The following is an 18,386-nucleotide window of genomic DNA, read 5'->3' on the forward strand; positions in this document are numbered from 1 at the left end:
GAATACACTCTGTACTGAGGCTTAAATTTTTCAGAAAAGTACTTAAGCCAGTATACAATGAAGGACCTACACAATATTAAAAAGGTACTGAAAGCCAGAATGATAAACACCTATTGCACATCTCCTCACAGTATTCCTTTCTCCAGGTAGGGCCCACCCACCTGCATCAGGGAACTGCTCTTACCCCTGACTCCAACTACGTAGTTCTAGTGAGGATGGCAATTCATAGAACCCTCCCTACTCCAGCCAGAGGGATGGTGGGTACATGATCCAAGACAGGTCAACCAGAGTCCTTTCAGGATTCTTCAAAAGAGCCCCTTTTCCTGGTGGAAAGGGCTGGGAAGATGAAAGCCAAGAGCTGCCAGCAGTCATGGTTCCAGCCTCATGTAGTAGAGAGTCTGTAGTATAAGAGAATGAAATCAACATGCAGAGAAACAAAGAAAAGAGGTGAAGTCCTAACCACCATGGAAAGAGGAAAATGAAAAAAAAATACTAGTGAGATTAATTTGGCTAATATAACTAAAGACCAGATTTAATTCTGGGCTGCCTAGTAGCTAGGACAAAAGAAAAACAGGAAGTGTTTCATGTATCTAATAAAAAGGAGGAAAAGTTCCCAAATCCCCAACGGTGATCATTTTTTCTGATGCTAAGTGACCAAAAAAATGTATTATGCAGGGAACTTTATTTAATGGTCACCAAAAGACAATAAGGATAGGAGACAGTGCCCATGATGAAAGTGTGAACAGCAAAAGTAGATATTAAATGCTATCATTTAATGACAAGTAGTTATTCTCAACCATTTAAGCTAAGAGAACCTGAAGACAGCGGACAAACAGTATAAATAAATAGTATCAACTACTATTTATTACTGTTTATTCTTCCACGAAGTTTGCCAATGATAGGGAATAGGTCAACAGTGAACATGTAAAAGGAAAGTAAAACCAAAGGGAAGATTCCAAGTCGTGTGAGAAGGGCAGGAAAAACCATGTCGAAAAGACAAACTGAAGCTAGGAGCCATCAGCCACTAACTCCTAAAGGACGACCTCAAAAGAAGCCTGAAGTGGTCGCATATGCCAATAATATCAGTCCTCACAAGGCTGAGGGCAGGAGGATTCAAGTTGGAGGACAGCTGGAAAAGTAGACTAGGTAGTTCATTTCACTTAAAAGCTACCTTCTCTTCCTCAAGTGTCTATCGAATCACAACAGTAAGATTTAGAAAGGAATGAAGCCACAGGTATAAAACAGCAGACAACAACAGCTCTAAAATTCTGGGCATTCCACAGGAAAAAGACAGACAAGGACTTCAAAGAAGACAAGAACGTGGCTCTATACTAGAGTGTGTATTATTATCATGCAGCAGGCACTAGGCTTGACCAGCACCACAACAAGAACCCAGACTGCACAAGCTATATGTAAGACAAGTTCAAAATTAATCCACCACATATTCCAGAGTTTGGAAAAAAAGGAGAAACTCTAGATACCAGCTAATGCAGGATGGAAAATTTCATGTGTTCAGTGATGGGCCTCGAATGTTCTTTTAGTCAGGGTGCAATCAGGAAGAACTAGATAAAACCTGAAAAGCAATCAAATCAAGCTCTCTCTCCACTTACACACTTTCTCCTCTTTCTCCTGTCCTAAAAACTGAAGTGTGACTTTCTGGAGATAGTAAACCAAAAGAAATCTAGGCAAGTACCAGGATTGGTGGCACATACCTGTAATATCAGCACTGGTGAGACCGAGACAGTTCAAGACAAGCCTGATCTATGTAATGAGTTGGAGGCCAGCAAGTACTACACTCCCAGCACTCAAGAGAGACAGAGAGCTCTGTGAGTTCAAGGCCAGCCTGGTCTAGAACAGTCAAGGGCTACACAGAGAAACCCTGTCTCAAAAGAAAAAAGCAGCCAATACTTATTTTTTTAAAGTGAAAAAAAAAAAGTGAAGAACTAAAGGAAATGCCTAAATTCTACATAGTCAAATTTCAGCAGCCACAAGTCATTAGAAATGTACTTAATTTTGAAATGATGGCTTTGAGTTGAAATTATGAACAACGCTGTAACACTACCAAAACAAACTCTACAAAGGGGAAGTTTCCTAGGAACAAAACAATATTTCAGAAAACTAAAAATAAGAAAAACCTCAACAGAATTTCAACTATTAAAGAATAAAAAAACAAAGGTACTACTTGAAAATACCGAAAGAAAAATAAAAGTTAAATACCTAATACTAAATAAAAATTGAAATCACTTAATACAAGGCTCCAAGGCCCAAACTCAAAAGCATACCAAAAAAAAAAGAGGAAATTATAAAAAAAAAAAAATCCAAAACTTTTCGCTGACTCAACTCAAGATTCGCTAACACGAATCATCAACGTAAGAAAGAGTGTGCCAGGCGGGCAGTGTTGTGCACCTTTAATCCCAGCATTTGGGAGGCAGAGGCAGGTGAATAGAGGCCAGCCTAGTCTACAGACTGAGTTATAGGACAGCTAGGTCTGGCTACAAAAATGATCACTAAAAAAATAAGCCAGTATCAAAGTATCAAAGTAAACTGGGTAGAAAGAAAATATTGATATCCTGTCTGGATACGCTCAATGATACAGAACATGCCTAAGCAGAGAGATATCCTGAGTTCAATCTCTAGCACTCAGGGGAGGGGATACTAAATCCTGAAAGAATATTCACAAATAATTAGAAACCAATGGTGTGTGGCTATAATCTCAGCACTTGAGAAAGAAAGGCAAGATGGCCTCCAAAATTAAAGACAATAGGTCATACAATGGGTTCCAAGTGGACAAAGGCTATAGAGTAAGACAAAAAAGGGGAACAGTCAGAGGGAAGAAAGAAAGTGAAAGAGGAGAGGAAGAAAAGGGGAATGAGAAGAGGAGAGGAGAGGGAGGAAAAATGAAAAAACAAAACAAACAAACAAAAAAACACACATTCAGGAAAGGAGACAAGTGTTTGCAATGTGGCAAAGCATGGATTTGAGGGTCCTGAGTTCACTCTCCAGCAACTCACACACATTCACAGGGAAGATCAAGAGTGATGAAAAGGAGACGGGGGGGGGATGATAAAAACTCAATTTACACACTACCATATATATTAATCATAAGGAACTTTTTTGGTGCTTTTTTGAGACATGGTCTCTCTCTATAGCTCTAGCTGTCCTGGAGCTCACTACATAGATGGCCTCAAACTCAAGAGTTCCTCCAGTTTCTGCAGGAGTACCAGGATTAAAGTGTGGCCTACCACACCCAGCTTAACTATATGGAATTTTAAGAGGAAACAATTACAAGATAGACAAAGATTTAGCCTCGGATTTGTTTGTTTTTCCAAGACAGGGTTTCTCTGTGTAGCCTTGGCTGCCCTGGACTGTTTTGTAGACAAAGTTGGCCTCCCAGAGATCAGGCACCAACTTGGCTTAGCCTTGGATTTTAAAAAGGATTTCTTATTTTTAAATTTAGGGTTATAGAGATGGCTCCAGGGGTAAAGGCACTAGCTTGCAATCCTGGCAACCTGAGTTTGAACCTAGGGACCAAGATGAGTAAGACAATAAAGAAGATAATAGTACTTTTTTTTTCCTAATTTGAGTCCAAGGTCTCACTCTGTAACCCAAGAAACTCACTGTGTAGTACTACCAGACCTTAACTCACCTGCCTCTCTGCCTCCAAAGTGCTGAAATTACAGGTGTCAGGCACCATACTCCTCTAAAAACAATGTTCCTCCACAGATGGAAAAAGGCCAAGCCTTGAAGAGAATAAGCGGCCAACTGTCTACTGAAGCACACCAGAAGACTAGAATGAAACCTTCCAGCTACACAGCTGTTATCCCAGAATTCAAACGTACAAAAGCAAAATAATGAAAGGCTTAAATATAAAAAAGACTAAATCAAAAATATAAATATAAAAGGAATCTTCCTTTCACAGTAACCCTAAACATACATACACCAAGTAACTTTAAATTAAAGGCCAACGGGCTGGGAGTGTAACTCAAGGGTCAGACAGTGAGGACCTGGGTTCAATGCCCAGCACTACAAGAGAAAAAGAGTGAACAAAGTCCAGCATCACTATGTCTGTAGTCACAGCTACTCAGGAGGAGTAAGGGCCCAGGAGTTCAAGTCTAGCAAGGACAGGGCTGTGGCTACAGTTCATTGATAACGGGTTTGCTTAGCATGTCCAAGGCCTTGGGTTTAATCACCAACATTTTTCTTAATACATAGGCCGCCATTCCTGTAAAACAATACAAATTATACAGATACTCACTGGTGTGTATGTATGATAATATAAACACTGAAATACAGATGGCCTGAAAGAGTAAATTAATAAAAGTTAAGCCAGGCAACAGCGGTGGTGGCTGCTTTTAATCTCAGCACTCAGGAGATAAGGGCAGGCGGATCTCTGTCAGTTTGAGGCCAGCCGGGTCTACAAAGGGAGTTCCAAGACACCTAGGGTTACACAAAGAAACCCTGTCTTGAAAAACAAAAACAAAAAAGTTACTTCAGACGGGGAAAAATAAAATAAAAAATAAAAACATCAACTTAATCTTTTATTTGTATTTTTTCCTTTTAAGAGGATGCTTGAAACACGGTCTCAGTAACTGAGTGCAGAAAATAAACTTGCCTATAAAAATCTACGTTAGGGGGCTGGAGAGATGGCTCAGAGGTTAAGAGCACTGGCTGCTCTTCCGAAGGTCTTGAGTTCAATTCCCAGCAACCACATGGTGGCTCATAACCATCTATAATGAGATCTGGTGCCCTCTTCTGGCATGCAGGTGTACATGAAAGACAGAGCATTGTATACATAGTAAATAAATAAACATTTAAAAAAAAAATCTACGTTAGGGCTTAAGAGACAGTTCAGTGCTGTACAATTCCTGTAGTTTTCTGAAAATGCTGCTTTATCGTTCTGGATCACTATTACTCAGTATCTGTCAATATACTTAGAGCCAACTTACAACTCTTCCTTTTCTGACAAGTAAACCATCTCTAATCCGGAGTTCCCTAATGGTATCTGAGCAACTTGACCTCATCCAAGTCAAACCAGTTTGGAGCAATTTTAGCAAAGAGTATGGAATTCAGACTGAGATTTCAGGCTCTTAGGACAGGAGGTACAGGCTGGAGAGACAATTCAGTGTCTAAGAGAATTTGCCACAGTGCCACACATCAGCTCTGACCACCTCTATTCTGATTATCCCAACCCACACAAAAGGCAGCTTCAGAGTGCAAGCACCTGCCAGCCCAACAAGTGTCGAGAGAGAGGAAGAGGCAGAGCTGGATGAGCTCACAGGCCAGCGAGCTTGGTATGTGGAGCCAAGAGGCTCTAACTCTACCCTTCTTTTTTTCTTTCATTTTTAGGATTTTGAGACAGGGTCTATGTAGTCCTGACTATCCTGGAACTTGCTATACTGATCAGGCTGGCCTCACAGAGATCCATCCACCTGCCTCTACCTCTTGAGTGCTGGGATTAAAGCCATGTGCCACCACACTCTGTCTTAAAAAAGTCAAAAGGTGGGGACTGACATCCAATGACTGTCCCCTCTAAACCATTCTTTTGCACACATACATATTCATCCGCACCTCTCTCTCTTCCCGTGTCCCTCCCCACCACCCCACACCTGTTTTCTAAAAAATTCAAAAGACTTTTTTTAGTTGTACACTACCTAGGGTAGTCCTCACCAATCTCAACACTGTGAGGCGAGCCAGCCTGGGCTCATAGTAAGACCTGTCTTAATAAGAGACTGGGAAGGACAGAACCGTGAAAAGCAACAGAGATACGTAGTCATCTCTCTCCACAGGAGGCAATATAAGAAAGCAGAGAGCAGTTTAATGGCTGCCCAGACTGCAATTTTTCCTTTAAAACTATAGCTTCCTAATCTATAAAATGAGAACTGCCTCAGGAATTTGACAACTAACAGCAGAATTGGGGTAAAACATTTAGTACAATATCCTCTACACAGAAGTTAACTACTAATCACTACGAAGCAGAGACAATTGTTACAAAGACAAGCAGTAAAGAAGAGGTAACAGGGCTAGTTCAAGTTCTCATCTATATTAAGGTTCTTGGTTCCATATCCTTAGAATAAAATGTTCTACTTTGCTTATATAAACTTAGAACCCACGTTCTATCTCACATTTGTCACTATAGGAATTTAGAGACTATGCCTCTTTTTAATGGTTTCCCACATCCCACCAATTTAAATACATTAGATAAATAAAACATGCTCCCAATATAACTACCATATTTCTCTTGACATTTTGACCACTTCCATAAAATAAAGGGATTAAAAACAAACAACTGGCATTTGAGGTACCACATCCCAACCAGCACTTCTCCTCTAACTGTATCTCTATCTACCTTACTGTACTGCCTTATCTCTTCTCATCTTTTAACACACTGTAAATGTTCCTGCTTTGGCCTCCTCACTTCACTATTAGTGTTGACTAATAACTCAAGTTAATCTCATTCGCTAAGAGACCTATCCACCCTAAAGATAAAAGAAAAAAAGGCAAAAAGCAGACTTTCCATATTTCAAATCTTAAAATTTTTTCTGAAGACAGGGTGTCTTGAAGCCCAGGTTAGCCTCAAACTAGAACTCACTACACAGCCAAGATTCTGACCTTCTGACCTCCTACCTCCACCTGGCCCTGGAACTATAGCTACACACTGCCGACTCTGCTGGAGTGAGACTTTCAACCCTCCTGCACACACGTAAGCAGCTGCCAGATGAACTACGTTTCCTAAACTCTTGAAATCTGCATGATTGACTTCTTCATCCTCCACTTGCTAAGTCCTACTAGTTAACAGTACAATAATTAACTGTAATTCTGCTACAATGGATTCTCACACATAATCAACTGAGAATCATTATCCTATACTAGCTCCTGGGCCAGAACATCTATTCACTCAGAGTGACCCAAGGCAAAAATAAAACTTCTACTTTTGCCATATGCCTAGGAAGAGAAGTTGAAATGTCTGTTTTCTAATTTCAGGCAAAACTCTCTAGTAAACGTTGGAAGAAACTACCATGTGAAAACTGGCTATTCTTTCGTGCAACTAGTAAGCTGGTATTTCCACTACTGGGGAAAAAAATTAAAAAAATAACAACACCTTCTTGGAGCCAAAAATAAACCAACATTTCATAAAAAGTCAAAGTGCTGATAAAGGTGATCAGTTAAGTTAAAAAAAAAATTCCTGTTGCCTTGTTAAAAATGTTAAGACACTTGAAAACAAGGAACACTCAAAATTAACTAACACCGCACAAACATAGTAACAAGAATGAGAGTAACTAAGGCCCTACAGTCTGTCCCTTACACTTACTAAACCTAGCAGAAATAGCAAAAAGAAAGCTCTAGCAAAGAGACCCTGGGCACAATGCTGAGGGCACAGTTCAGTGGCATAGTGTTTGCATGCATAGGGCCTGAGTTCAACCATCAAAATTAAATAAACAACTCAATCTCCTATGTCAAAGTGCCCAGTGGCACTTGTACACAAAGACACACACACACACGATTTCTTTTTCAGATTTTATAAAAATCAGTTTAAAACTTGAAGTCAATATTAAATATTTGGCATCCTAAACTACTTTAGTATTTTGATATTTTTGGTAAACAGTCCTTACCACTCTGGCAGCTCTCTCCTGAGATTCACATTTCCTGCAAAACCATGGTCCAGTAGGTACTTGAACAATGCCATAGCAAGCTGTTGGGAAACAAAAACAAAAACAAAAAAAAGTTTAAATTTGAAAATGAAATATTTATATTTGAGGACTAAGGAAAAACAATCTTTATAAACCCTATCAACTAACTCTCACACTCTCAACTTACTTTATTAAAAAAAAACAACAACTATCTTATGTAGTATTTAGGACGTATTTAATAAATACTTAAATAACATAGTAAAAGAGGCAGGCAGATCTCTGAGAGTTCCAGGCTAGCCTGGTCTTCAGAACAAGTCCAGGACAGCCAAGGCTACAACAGAGAAACCCTGTCTTGAAAAAAATAAAGACTTAACCTTTTGGGTTATTTCTGCTAAAGTCCAAAAGTGTTTAGTGTGGTAGCACATGTATGTAATCACAAAACTTGAGAGGCTAAAACGATGACCATGAGATTCAAGTCACCCTGAACTGCACAACAACTGTCTGCAAATAAGTCAAAATGCTGTTAGGTTTGTTTGTTTGTTTTAATTGCATATTGGGTTATGTTTTATAGGTGATTACGAAAAACTTATCACAAGTTTTGTGCAAAAATAAATGGAAAATCATTAACTATCATTTAATTACCAAGTGTTTCCTGTTTCTTTGAGACAGGATTTCACTGACTACATCCTGCCTCAGTCTCTTACAAGTAGTAGGACTACAAGCATACAAAGAAGCAAAAATAAGATGATCAGACAGAACAAACTCCTCTGTGAGTTGCTAGGCTGTAGCTTAACTGGTAGAGCAAAGCATAGGTAGGCTGTATGAAGCCCTGGGTTCATCTCCATACCACTCAAACCGAGGCTTAGTGGAGCAAGCCTGTAATCCCAGCACTCAGGAAATGGAGGCAGGAGGGTCACAAGTTGAAGGTCACCACTACCACAGAGCAATTCAAAACCAGCCCAGGCTATTTGATACTGTATCAAAAGAATAAATTGATAGTTTGTGATATAACACTTGCACAGCATATTCAAGAACCTGGGTTTAATGCCCAGCATACACACACAAAATTATGTGAAATATCCAAAAAGGCAAATTTATAAACAAAGTTGTGGTTACCTGGCGGGAGAAACAGGAAATGACTAATGGGTCCAAAGGTTATTAGGATGATAAAAAGAATCTAAAACAGCCTGTGGTAATGTTTGCACAATTCTGAGTATACCAAAGATCACTGGATTATAAATGCTCCGAACAGGTGAACTACACAGTATGTAACTGTATCTCAACACAGCTGTATAAAAAAATTCAAAACCTTTATATAACAAGTACTGTTTCACATACCTAATCCACAGCCTCACGTTTAAAGAAGAAATCATCTTTTGTTTTCATTTACTGTTGAGTTTCTACCACACACACACACACACACACACACACACACACACACGTGTAAGTCAACTCTCAGAAGTCTGTTGCCTCCTACTATGTAGGTCCAACAACTGATCTCAAGTAATTAGGCTTAGCAACATACACCTTTACTAGACATTGGCCCCCTCCTTGTTCTGTTTTTTAAGTTGGGCACTCAGGTTGAACCAAGCCAGACTGGGTCACAGTGACTGTCTATAAAATCCATGGAGAGGGCTCCTTGCACAGCGCGTCCAGCATAATCCCGAGTCTGATCCTGAGCATGAAAACAGGCGGGAAAGGTGGAGAAGGTAGAAAAGGCTTCATGTGTTGTTTTGTTTAGCAACTTGATGTTCTACCAGAACGCTGGTGGCACAGGTCTTTACCCAATACTGGGAGGCAGAAGCAGGCGGATCTGAGTTCAAGGCCAGCCTGGTCTACAAAGTTCCAAGACAGCCAGAACTGTAGAGAAATGCTGCGGGGTGGGTGTATGTTATAGGGGCAACTGTGTGCCAAAGTGAGCTAGCTCTCTCCTTCCAACTCCAGTCTTAGCAATCAAACTCTGGTCACCCACTGATCCAACTCACTAGCTACAAAAGTTGGTTTTAATGCTCATATTTAATTTTTTCTAAGAATTTATAAACTCATCCAACTTCTATTTTGATCAGCAAAAGCTTGAAAATGTCTTAAAATATTGGGAAACAATAAAAATCAACAGAACTTTTAAATATCAAAAGCTAAACTTTTTTTGAAGTATTTATGTGTACAGTATTCTGACTGCACACCAGAAGAGAGCACCAGATCTCATTTTAGATGGTTATGAACCTTCATGTGGGTGCTGGGAACTGAACGCAGGACCTCTGGAAGAGCAGCCAGTTCTCTTCACCTCTGAGCCAGCTCTCAGCCCTAAACTTTTATTTTGAAGACAGAGTGTCACATAGCACAGACTGGCCTTAAACTGGCTATGCAACCTCTAGAACGGACTTGAGGACTTGATCCCACAGAACACTGGGGTCACAGGCATCATGCCAAGTGACAGCTTAAACTCAGGGCTTTGTGTGTGCTACAACCTGCTTCAACTCAACTACAAACTTAATGGGTCCTGAATTTAGTCCAGGCTGGCTTCAAACTCACAAGGATCTTCCTGCCTGACCCTTCCACGAGCTGTGATCATAGACATACGTGGCCATGCCCAGGCTAATCTCTTTTAAATGTGTGAGTATGTCAACGTAAAAATGTCCTGTCGGTCAGAAACAGCATCAATGACTAGGGCCGTAAGAACACACACCTGTAATCCCAGCACTTGGGAGGTAGAGGCAGAGGATCTGGAATTCAAGGCTTGCCTAGTTAATATACCAACTTTGAGTTTGGGCTATGTGAGACCCTGCATCAAAAAAGAAAAAGAAACAGCATAGAGTCCAAACACACTTTTATTTGGAAGCACCTCTAGACGGGAAAAGTAAAGACATTTTCTGTATTAACAAGGAGAGATATTACATAACAAAAATTAATTACTATCCAATTCACCATATGCCCTGCCCCAAGATAGAAAAGCAGAAGGGAAAAGGTATTGGAAAAATATATACAAAGTATAACAAGATATATGTATGAGAATATCATAACCATTATTTTGTATCCCAACTACAGACTGTAGTAAACACACCAACTAAAACTAAGAGTAAACATCATATTTTGATACTTTTTGCACTTGACCTTAGCTATAATTCTGGGAATTACTACCAAGGACAATATGGAACTTTCTCCTTTAAAAGAATCCAGGAATAACCAAAAAAAAAAAAAAAAACCTCCAGTTACTCTCAGTATCTTCTCCATTTCTCTAAGTGACCCCCCCCCACACACGCACACACCGTAATACTCAACTCCTTTAAAGAAATGTACTTTGGAGGCTCGGCATGGCCCAAATGGCAGAGTGCTTGGCTATCACACATGTAGCCCTGGGTTTCTCTTCACCTCAGCGTAACCCAGAAATAGTAGTGCATGGCTAAAATTCCATTCAGGAGGGCTGCTGCATGTCTGCGGTCTGCCTGGGCTACACAGCAAAACCCTATCCAAAGCAACACAAACTTCTACCGCTCAGTGTTAGCTTCGGAAAAAGGAAGGGTGGACAGGCAGGGGACTACACAGTGAGCCGCCAAAAACATCACCTAGTCTTTGGTCTTGGATTTCCCAACTACTTGAAATGGACAGTCAGAAACTTCACTAGCCAGAAAAAAATGTTTTATTAGGGTTCCCCAGATTTTTTTGGGGGGAGGGGCGGGGGGCTATCAAAGCATTCACCCAATGGTAATATCCAAAAAATAAACTAAGAATCTGCCAAGTCTCTTGGGGCACTGCCACCCCTGCCTCTTCTCTGGTGTCAGACAGGCTGTGCTACCACTGGCCAGCTCTGCGCTCCACCAGCCAGACCCTCCCCCACGGTCACCTTCCACCGTCTGCACAGAAGCGCCGGGTGGCCGGGGCAGCGGGGTCTCAGGCCCGGGGCCGGGGTGCGGCAGGGCCACAGGAAGGCCCCTGCCACACTGCGGCAGGCCTGGGGGGGGCGGGGGCTGGCGGAGGGAGGGGACGAGGCCTGCGGTTCCCAGAGCCACCCCGCCGGCCCGGTGACCCCCACCCTGCCCGGGCGCGGGGCCCCGGCCGCCGCGGGCTCTGCGGCCCCGGGCCCGACGCAGGCGGCCGCCCATGGACACTGGAGCGAGAGCGGGATCCCATGACAGCCCGGGCCCCACGCCCCGCGCTCCCCCAGGCCGGGCCCGGCCCGCGCCCGCGGCGACCACGCCGGGCTCCGCGGCCTGCGCACGGGGCGGGGCGGGGCGGGCCGGGGGAGGGGCGGCGGTGGCAGTTGCCGCCGAGGGGGAGGGGAGCGGTGACGGTTGGGAGCGGGCCGCTCGGCCCGGCGGGCGGTTGGCGGGGTGTTTACCTTGATGCACCGCGACGCTGCAGCCGTGCCCGTCGCAATAAACCAGCGGGTTCTCGGCCCAGCCTCTCTCGTCTGAGCAAACGCAACAGCCTCCAATCATTTCCTTCATACTATGGGAGACCTCGTCCTCCAGTGACACGGGCCGGTCGCTAGAGACCATCTAAGAGGGAGTTGGGGGGCACATTAACAAACACGAGCAAGCCGCCAGAGCGCCCCACACGCAGCCCCCGCGCCCGCCGGCCCCTCACCCCGGCCCGGCCCCCGCCCGCCCGCCCGCCGGGCCGCTCGCTCACTCGGGCTCTGCCGCTCAGTCACTCACGTTCCGCACAGGAGTCAGGAGCCATGTCCTTGCTGACTCCCCCCCTCCCCGCCACCGCCTCCGCCTCCTCCTCCGCGGTGCCCTCCCTCCCCACCTCCACCCCGCCGCTAACGCCGCCGCCCGAGGAGGGCACACATCATCGAGCAGGCCTCGCACAGGCGCACTGGGGGGCTCCCGCTGGGCCCGGGGCGGCGCGGGAGGGGAAGGCGCGGCGCTTCCTCCTCCGAGCGTCACCGGCGTGCGCGTCGGCCCGCCCTGCGGCCGGCGTGAGGGCGGCGGCCCGGGGAGGCGAGGCCTGCGTGCGCGCCGCCGCGGCCCGCGGCGCTGCCTGCCTACCTCCAGGCCTTCCCCTCCCCCGCACCGCTCGGCGGCGCCGAGGTGTGCGGAGGTGGGGGACGAGGGAGCCGGCTGCGCGGCGCGGCCGGAGCGAGTGTGCCGGGGCCTGCGGGGCGCGCGCCGGCCGGACGTTAGGCCGCCCTCGCCTGGCGGGCGCCGGGGCGCGCGGGCCGGGGGCCGGGGGCGGCGCCGGGGACCTACCTGACGGCCTGGGCCTCGGGAACTGGCCCGCGGGTAACAATGGTCGGGAGAGGGTGCCAGCCTCCATGAGGGGTGTAATGAAGCATGGCTTCCTGCAGTTGGCCGCGCCAACTGCACAGTCCTGTCGCGGCCTCGCCACGCACTGAATTCATGTCCTGGGTCCCTCCCAAAGTTGGGCCAGCGCAAGTGGCACCAGGTCTACCGCCCACTTGCGCACGGCCTAGCCCCCGGGACAAATGAAAGTGCACCACAGGCAGGTCAGAAGCTCGAGCTGGGCTACGGTCTGAGCCAGCGCCCCAAGACTGCAGTACAGCTGGGCGGTCTACAAATGGTAGGAGGCATCAGCAGCCTCCTGGAGGCCTCTGGAAAATGCAGCTGTGGGGCGAGGAACCCAGGGTCCACCCTGTCACCACAGGAGACACCACAGCGGCGTGGTGTCCAGTTTTGATTGAGGACTCCTGATCTAGCTCCATTCTCCAAATTTACTTTGAAAATGTGATGTCGTTTAACTTTGAGAAATATGGGAGCTCCCTCCTCATAAACTAATAGAATATAGATTGGACTAGTGTGAGCAGATTAATTAGCTGGATGCTGAGTAGTTCTTAAGCTAAAAAAAAAAAAAAAATCGGTCTCCCTAATCCTTTCTCCATGTGTACCCAATACTGATTGCAAAAACTGTTCAGTCATTAAAGTTTAGCATGAAATGGGAATTGTGGATAGATTGTTTAAATGACAAACTTAGTTCCAAGGCAACTTCATAGCTTTTGGTTAATTACAAGTACAAAGGGGCTTATTAGAAATTAACAATATAATATGGTCTGGAAAATGCACTTCCACAATGCTAGCAGACCCCAAGTTCGAGACGCTTCCCAGAAAATAGTAATTTAAGTTTAAAAGAGTTCAAAAAAATAACGTGGTTGTTCTTTTTCTATTTGATGACAATTGCTAAAAGTCTAAGAATAATAATAGATAAAGCACAGTGCAAACATCTATTGGCAAATATACTCAAATGTTTCAAAAGCTATATGAGACCTACATTAATGGGGAATTTACCAAAGCTTGTGATAGCAAGAAAGTGCACTCTAAATGGAGACAAAACTGAGAATTCTCTTTTAATATTACTATTTAAAATTTATTTATTTTAATATTACTATTATTAATGGTGAATACAGATTAGTAAAATGACATTTTTAGGAGGGTATGGTAATATATTTCTGAACTTCCAATGACTGACGCTTTTAACATAACCTTGAAGTGTGTATAAAGCTAGAGCAGTCTTCAGACAATTATACTGTTTTGTTTATCTTAACGGTACCGAATATTTTATCTTTACCCTTATACAAAGGAGATCAGTTCAATATCTAATTCCTGCTCTGCCTCTTAATGTAATTTTGGTTCAAATCAATGTGAAACTTCTCAAACACTGCAGTCAAGCCTTAATGCACTAAATTATTTAAAAATACATTCATTTTATTTTTAATGCATTGGAGCTTAGTTCTTGTGATGGAATTAATTTGTATGTAAAGAAGAGGAAGTATCTTCCCTCATTCTGTAACACCTAATAGATGTAGGTAAATACTTGCTCTTTTCAAGACAAAAAAAAAAAAACCCACTATCATTTATATGAAGTTTTGATATTTGCCAAGAAAAAAAAAATGGGAAAATGGATGATGTGTAAAAGATAGAAAATATGCACAATTTATACCAAATATATATATACATAATACTATCTGAAGCAGAAATTTTGCAAAAGATAATATAAATGCAAACATGTTGACAGTAGAATTCAAATTATTTAAAACTGATTTTTAACATTCTATAATGGTGAGTCATGAAAATAAGGAAAAATGTTGGAAATAAATAGGGCATTTCATTTTTACTCATGTACCAGATACTGAACTTTTTGTTGTTATATGTCTAAAGAACAATATTTAGTGTATTTCTATAATATAAAGTACAAAGAAAGAATAGCAGGCACAATAAAACAGCTCAAATATGCACTGAATTATTCACTCAGTAAATATTTACTGAACATTCACTGTGTACCAGGAACTCTTAGATATAGACAATATAGCAGGAAAAAAAAGTGTATTGGTCCTTTATGAGATATGTAAAATCAAATACTGCAAATATGCATAAAATAAAACACTTAGCTAAATACGCTAGTCCTCAGGTCTCAGGATGGATAAAACTTGTAATTGCCATACTTGCTAAAGTTCAAGTACATTTTTTTAAAATAGTGATATAAAAATTAAATTGCCATGTGATTGATAGAATATCATTCTAGAAAAGGACTTTAATATTAATGTTAACACCTAAATCCAATTCCGTATTCCCCAAATCCACATACATCTTGTACCTGTAGGAAAGAACGAAAAGCCTATTGTCTCAATATTCTTCTTCACATAATAGTGTCTAACATGGTACTGGCTCATCTATTTTCTCTAAACTAATCATCTGAGGCAAACCACAAAAAACTCAAGTAAAGTATTTTATGATGTAACCTCTAACCCTACTATAATGGGAAAATGTATTTTCACTCCATGGGTAATATATCTTCTTATAATTTTCTTTAGTCCCTAACCTAGACACCAACTTTTCAAATTTGCTTTTCCATAATCATACATAGATTCTATGAAAGAAATATTTAAAATTGTATTTGCTTCGTAGGTTATTGTTCCTATTTATCTCCTTTTTAAACTGCAGTTTTATTCGCCTTCTATTTGTACATATATATCTAGTTTATTAGAACTATTGTTCTAAGATTCTTTCCTATAATAAGACATAAAAACTAAGGTATAGTTCTGTATAATTGGGAACGTTTCTATAATAGTAACACTATATACTTTCCTTAGCTAGCTTCTTGACTTTGAGGAAGTATTTTAAATTCTATATTTACAAATAAATTAGCTGGAAAACTAAAAAAAAGAACAGAAAAATATCCAATTTCTTAGGATCCACATACAGGTTTATATAAAATTTGAGTAAAAAGTTGTTTTATTGATTTGCTCAGTAAGTTTTTACCTTTCCTGTGAAAACTTTATCACAAGCTATATTTATACCATTTCAATTAAGTATTTTGAAACTGGTTTGTTATTTACAGTATGTAGATCTTGTGTATTTATAGAGGCATATCCTAGACATGGCACCCATATGTATCATATATTCAAATTTCATTACAGGGCATTCTTTTCAATTACATTTTCAGTTGAAATTCTGTTAATGGCTTTGCAAGATTCCATTTAATGAGCCATGTTACTCTTCCTTGATGATTTTTTTTTCTCACCATAGTCATAACCAAGTCCCTAGCAAGTACCCTGGAAGTAGTAAGCCCACAGAAACATTTGTTTAACATACAACAGTGGTGTTGAAAAAGATAAGTGAAGTCTAAAATTATTTTTCAGAGTAAAGCCTGTCTTTATTTTCCATATACAACTAAAATTTCTAATGATAGAAAATTTTTCTAAGTCAGTATCTTCAGAGATTTCTGATAGTTAAAATTCATATACTAGACATGAAAGAAGAGTTTTTAATTTTTTATTAGTATATATTAAATGTTCAAAATAATGGGTTTCACTTTGCTATATTCGGGCATGTATAGCATGTACTTGCTTTCAGCATATTTCCTGCTCCAGTACCTTCTCTAGTCCCCTCTACCCCCTCCCCCTTCCCCTGGTCATCTTCCTCTTACCAAACAGTCCCCTTCTGTTTTCTTGTCCTTTTTGTTTATAATCTAGTTCAGAATATGAAGGAAAATATGTACCACCTTTCCTTCTGAGCCTGTGAAGAGTCTGTATTCCCCACATCATTGAGAACTGTCTACATCTAAAAAGCCACCTTTTCACAGAAAAGTCACAGCTGTATTTGCAAAAGGCAATTATATTAATTTTAGATGTATTTAACTTTTGGAAAGTTAGGTGATTCTCATTTAAATTTATGTTATCTAAACTTAAAATCTTTTCAAATACCAAAATTGAGGGTCTTCCCTACGAGTTTGCTTTGCTCAACCTTATGCTTAGCTTCAGAGGTTTCTTTTCCTATAAAATTAATATTATTAAAATATAACACACTTACATTTTTACATTTTGGGGGGTATAAAACACCACATAATTTCCAACAAAAGAAACAGTATCTCTAGAACACCTTTAGAGCTTGTGGCTGTTACATAACCCTAAACCATGCAGTTATACTTTTTCCAGTGATGCAAGAACACTTAACACTGACTTTTCAGGGTGTCATCAATATAATGTAGGGTCCATTTTCCATATTTTACTGACAGTGAAGATTTGCATCTCTATTAATGTGACATATTCTGCTGTCGGTTTATAAGAAAAAAATAAGATTGTTTAAGGGAAAGATTTTCAACATGTAAAGAGGAAAATCAGTTTTGGAAATGGAAGAGTCCTTAAAAGAAATGAAACATAGCTGGAACTGGGGGAAAAAAAGAGAAATAAAGAGAAGAAAAGAACAAATTAAGCTGAATTGCTAAATAGTATTTGTACCAAAGAAGGTCACTTTTTAAGATTTAAATGTTTTCCTCTGTGAAAGGGGCCACTGCTTCCCAAATCCAGAAACAAGCCCAGGAATATGTTAATTAAGTGCATTGTGTCTCAGAAAGAATGAGTTTGACAAATTCATTTTTATTCCTTCAATTAATAAACTGTTTGTCTAGCCATCTAAGATTTTTAAAATCTATAATGTGTATATTTGCCATTGTACAGTAACAGTGCCAAGGACCAACATGACCCCATAGGGTGAATCTTATGAAGCTTAACATTCCTGGTGAATTAAACACACAAGCCTCAGATCTTTTTGTCAGTCTTACTTTACTGTGGAATTGAGAGCCAGGACATAGGGAATTTTTATTTATATGGTGTCACTTTAGCCCAATTAAAGATGCAATCATCTTTGGCACAAGCAGAGGGGGAAATATGACATAATATTAAAGAAAGGTTTCACAGAGACTGACCAGGAACGCTGCTTGTCTCTCTCTGTCCCCACCCCCACTCTTACTTTTTTGTCCTGCCCATTTGTTGTTTTTCTCACTACTATATCCTGACTTTGAAGGTTTTCTTTACTTTAAATGAGATCAAAACACCTGCGATAGTAAAAGATGTAAAAATGATTCATCTATCAACCACGTAACCTTGCTGCTGTAAATATTCAAAGATTTATAAATAAAAAATGTAAATTGAGTTGGGGATGAGTGTGAAACAAAATGAACAGACTGAAACTACTTAATTTTCAACCTCAATTTTCTCCTGTTCCAACCTTCCCATAGTTATGCTTTAAATGACTTCTCACATAAAATTTCTCGCAGTGCCTCGAAATAAGTGAATGTTTTCCAGGAGGAAATGCAGCTCTAGAAAGAAGACCTGCAAAATGAAAGTGTTCAAATGCAAACTACTTCTACAGCATTTCAAATGCAAAATCACAATGTTCACTACTTTAACTGAATCTTAAGGGGTCTTTCCAACGTGCTGTTTACGACATCATCTGTTAACTTCTTTTTCTAATTCAAACTCTTGCCAAATGATGTTTTCATGATGACGTGTACATATAATAT

The 18,386-nt window shown here is 41.2% G+C and overlaps 1 protein-coding gene across 15 annotated transcripts in view; it reads right to left on the reverse strand.

Moving 5' to 3' along the window:
* The window catches only part of Mllt10 (MLLT10 histone lysine methyltransferase DOT1L cofactor), a 137,613-nt gene extending 124,368 nt beyond the window's left edge, over nt 1–13,245 (reverse strand). For 4 of the 15 annotated variants that reach the window (XM_060373023.1, XM_060373022.1, XM_060373021.1 and 1 more), the window contains exons 1-3: nt 12,284–12,513; nt 11,965–12,124; nt 7,611–7,690 (exon numbers count right to left, since the gene is read on the reverse strand). In XM_060373023.1, coding sequence (XP_060229006.1) covers nt 7,611–7,690; nt 11,965–12,124 — 240 coding nt within the window. In that variant the 5' untranslated portion in view covers nt 12,284–12,513. Of the gene's footprint in view, nt 1–184; nt 343–7,610; nt 7,692–11,964; nt 12,125–12,257; nt 12,529–12,820 lie in introns of those variants that run through there. The other 11 variants (XM_060373030.1, XM_060373025.1, XM_060373024.1 and 8 more) reach the window with 9 other exon arrangements.
* Between the last annotated feature and the right edge of the window lie 5,141 nt (nt 13,246–18,386).

The sequence above is a fragment of the Meriones unguiculatus genome, chromosome 19 (assembly GCF_030254825.1).
Source record: "Meriones unguiculatus strain TT.TT164.6M chromosome 19, Bangor_MerUng_6.1, whole genome shotgun sequence".
Lineage (NCBI taxonomy): Eukaryota > Metazoa > Chordata > Mammalia > Rodentia > Muridae > Meriones > Meriones unguiculatus.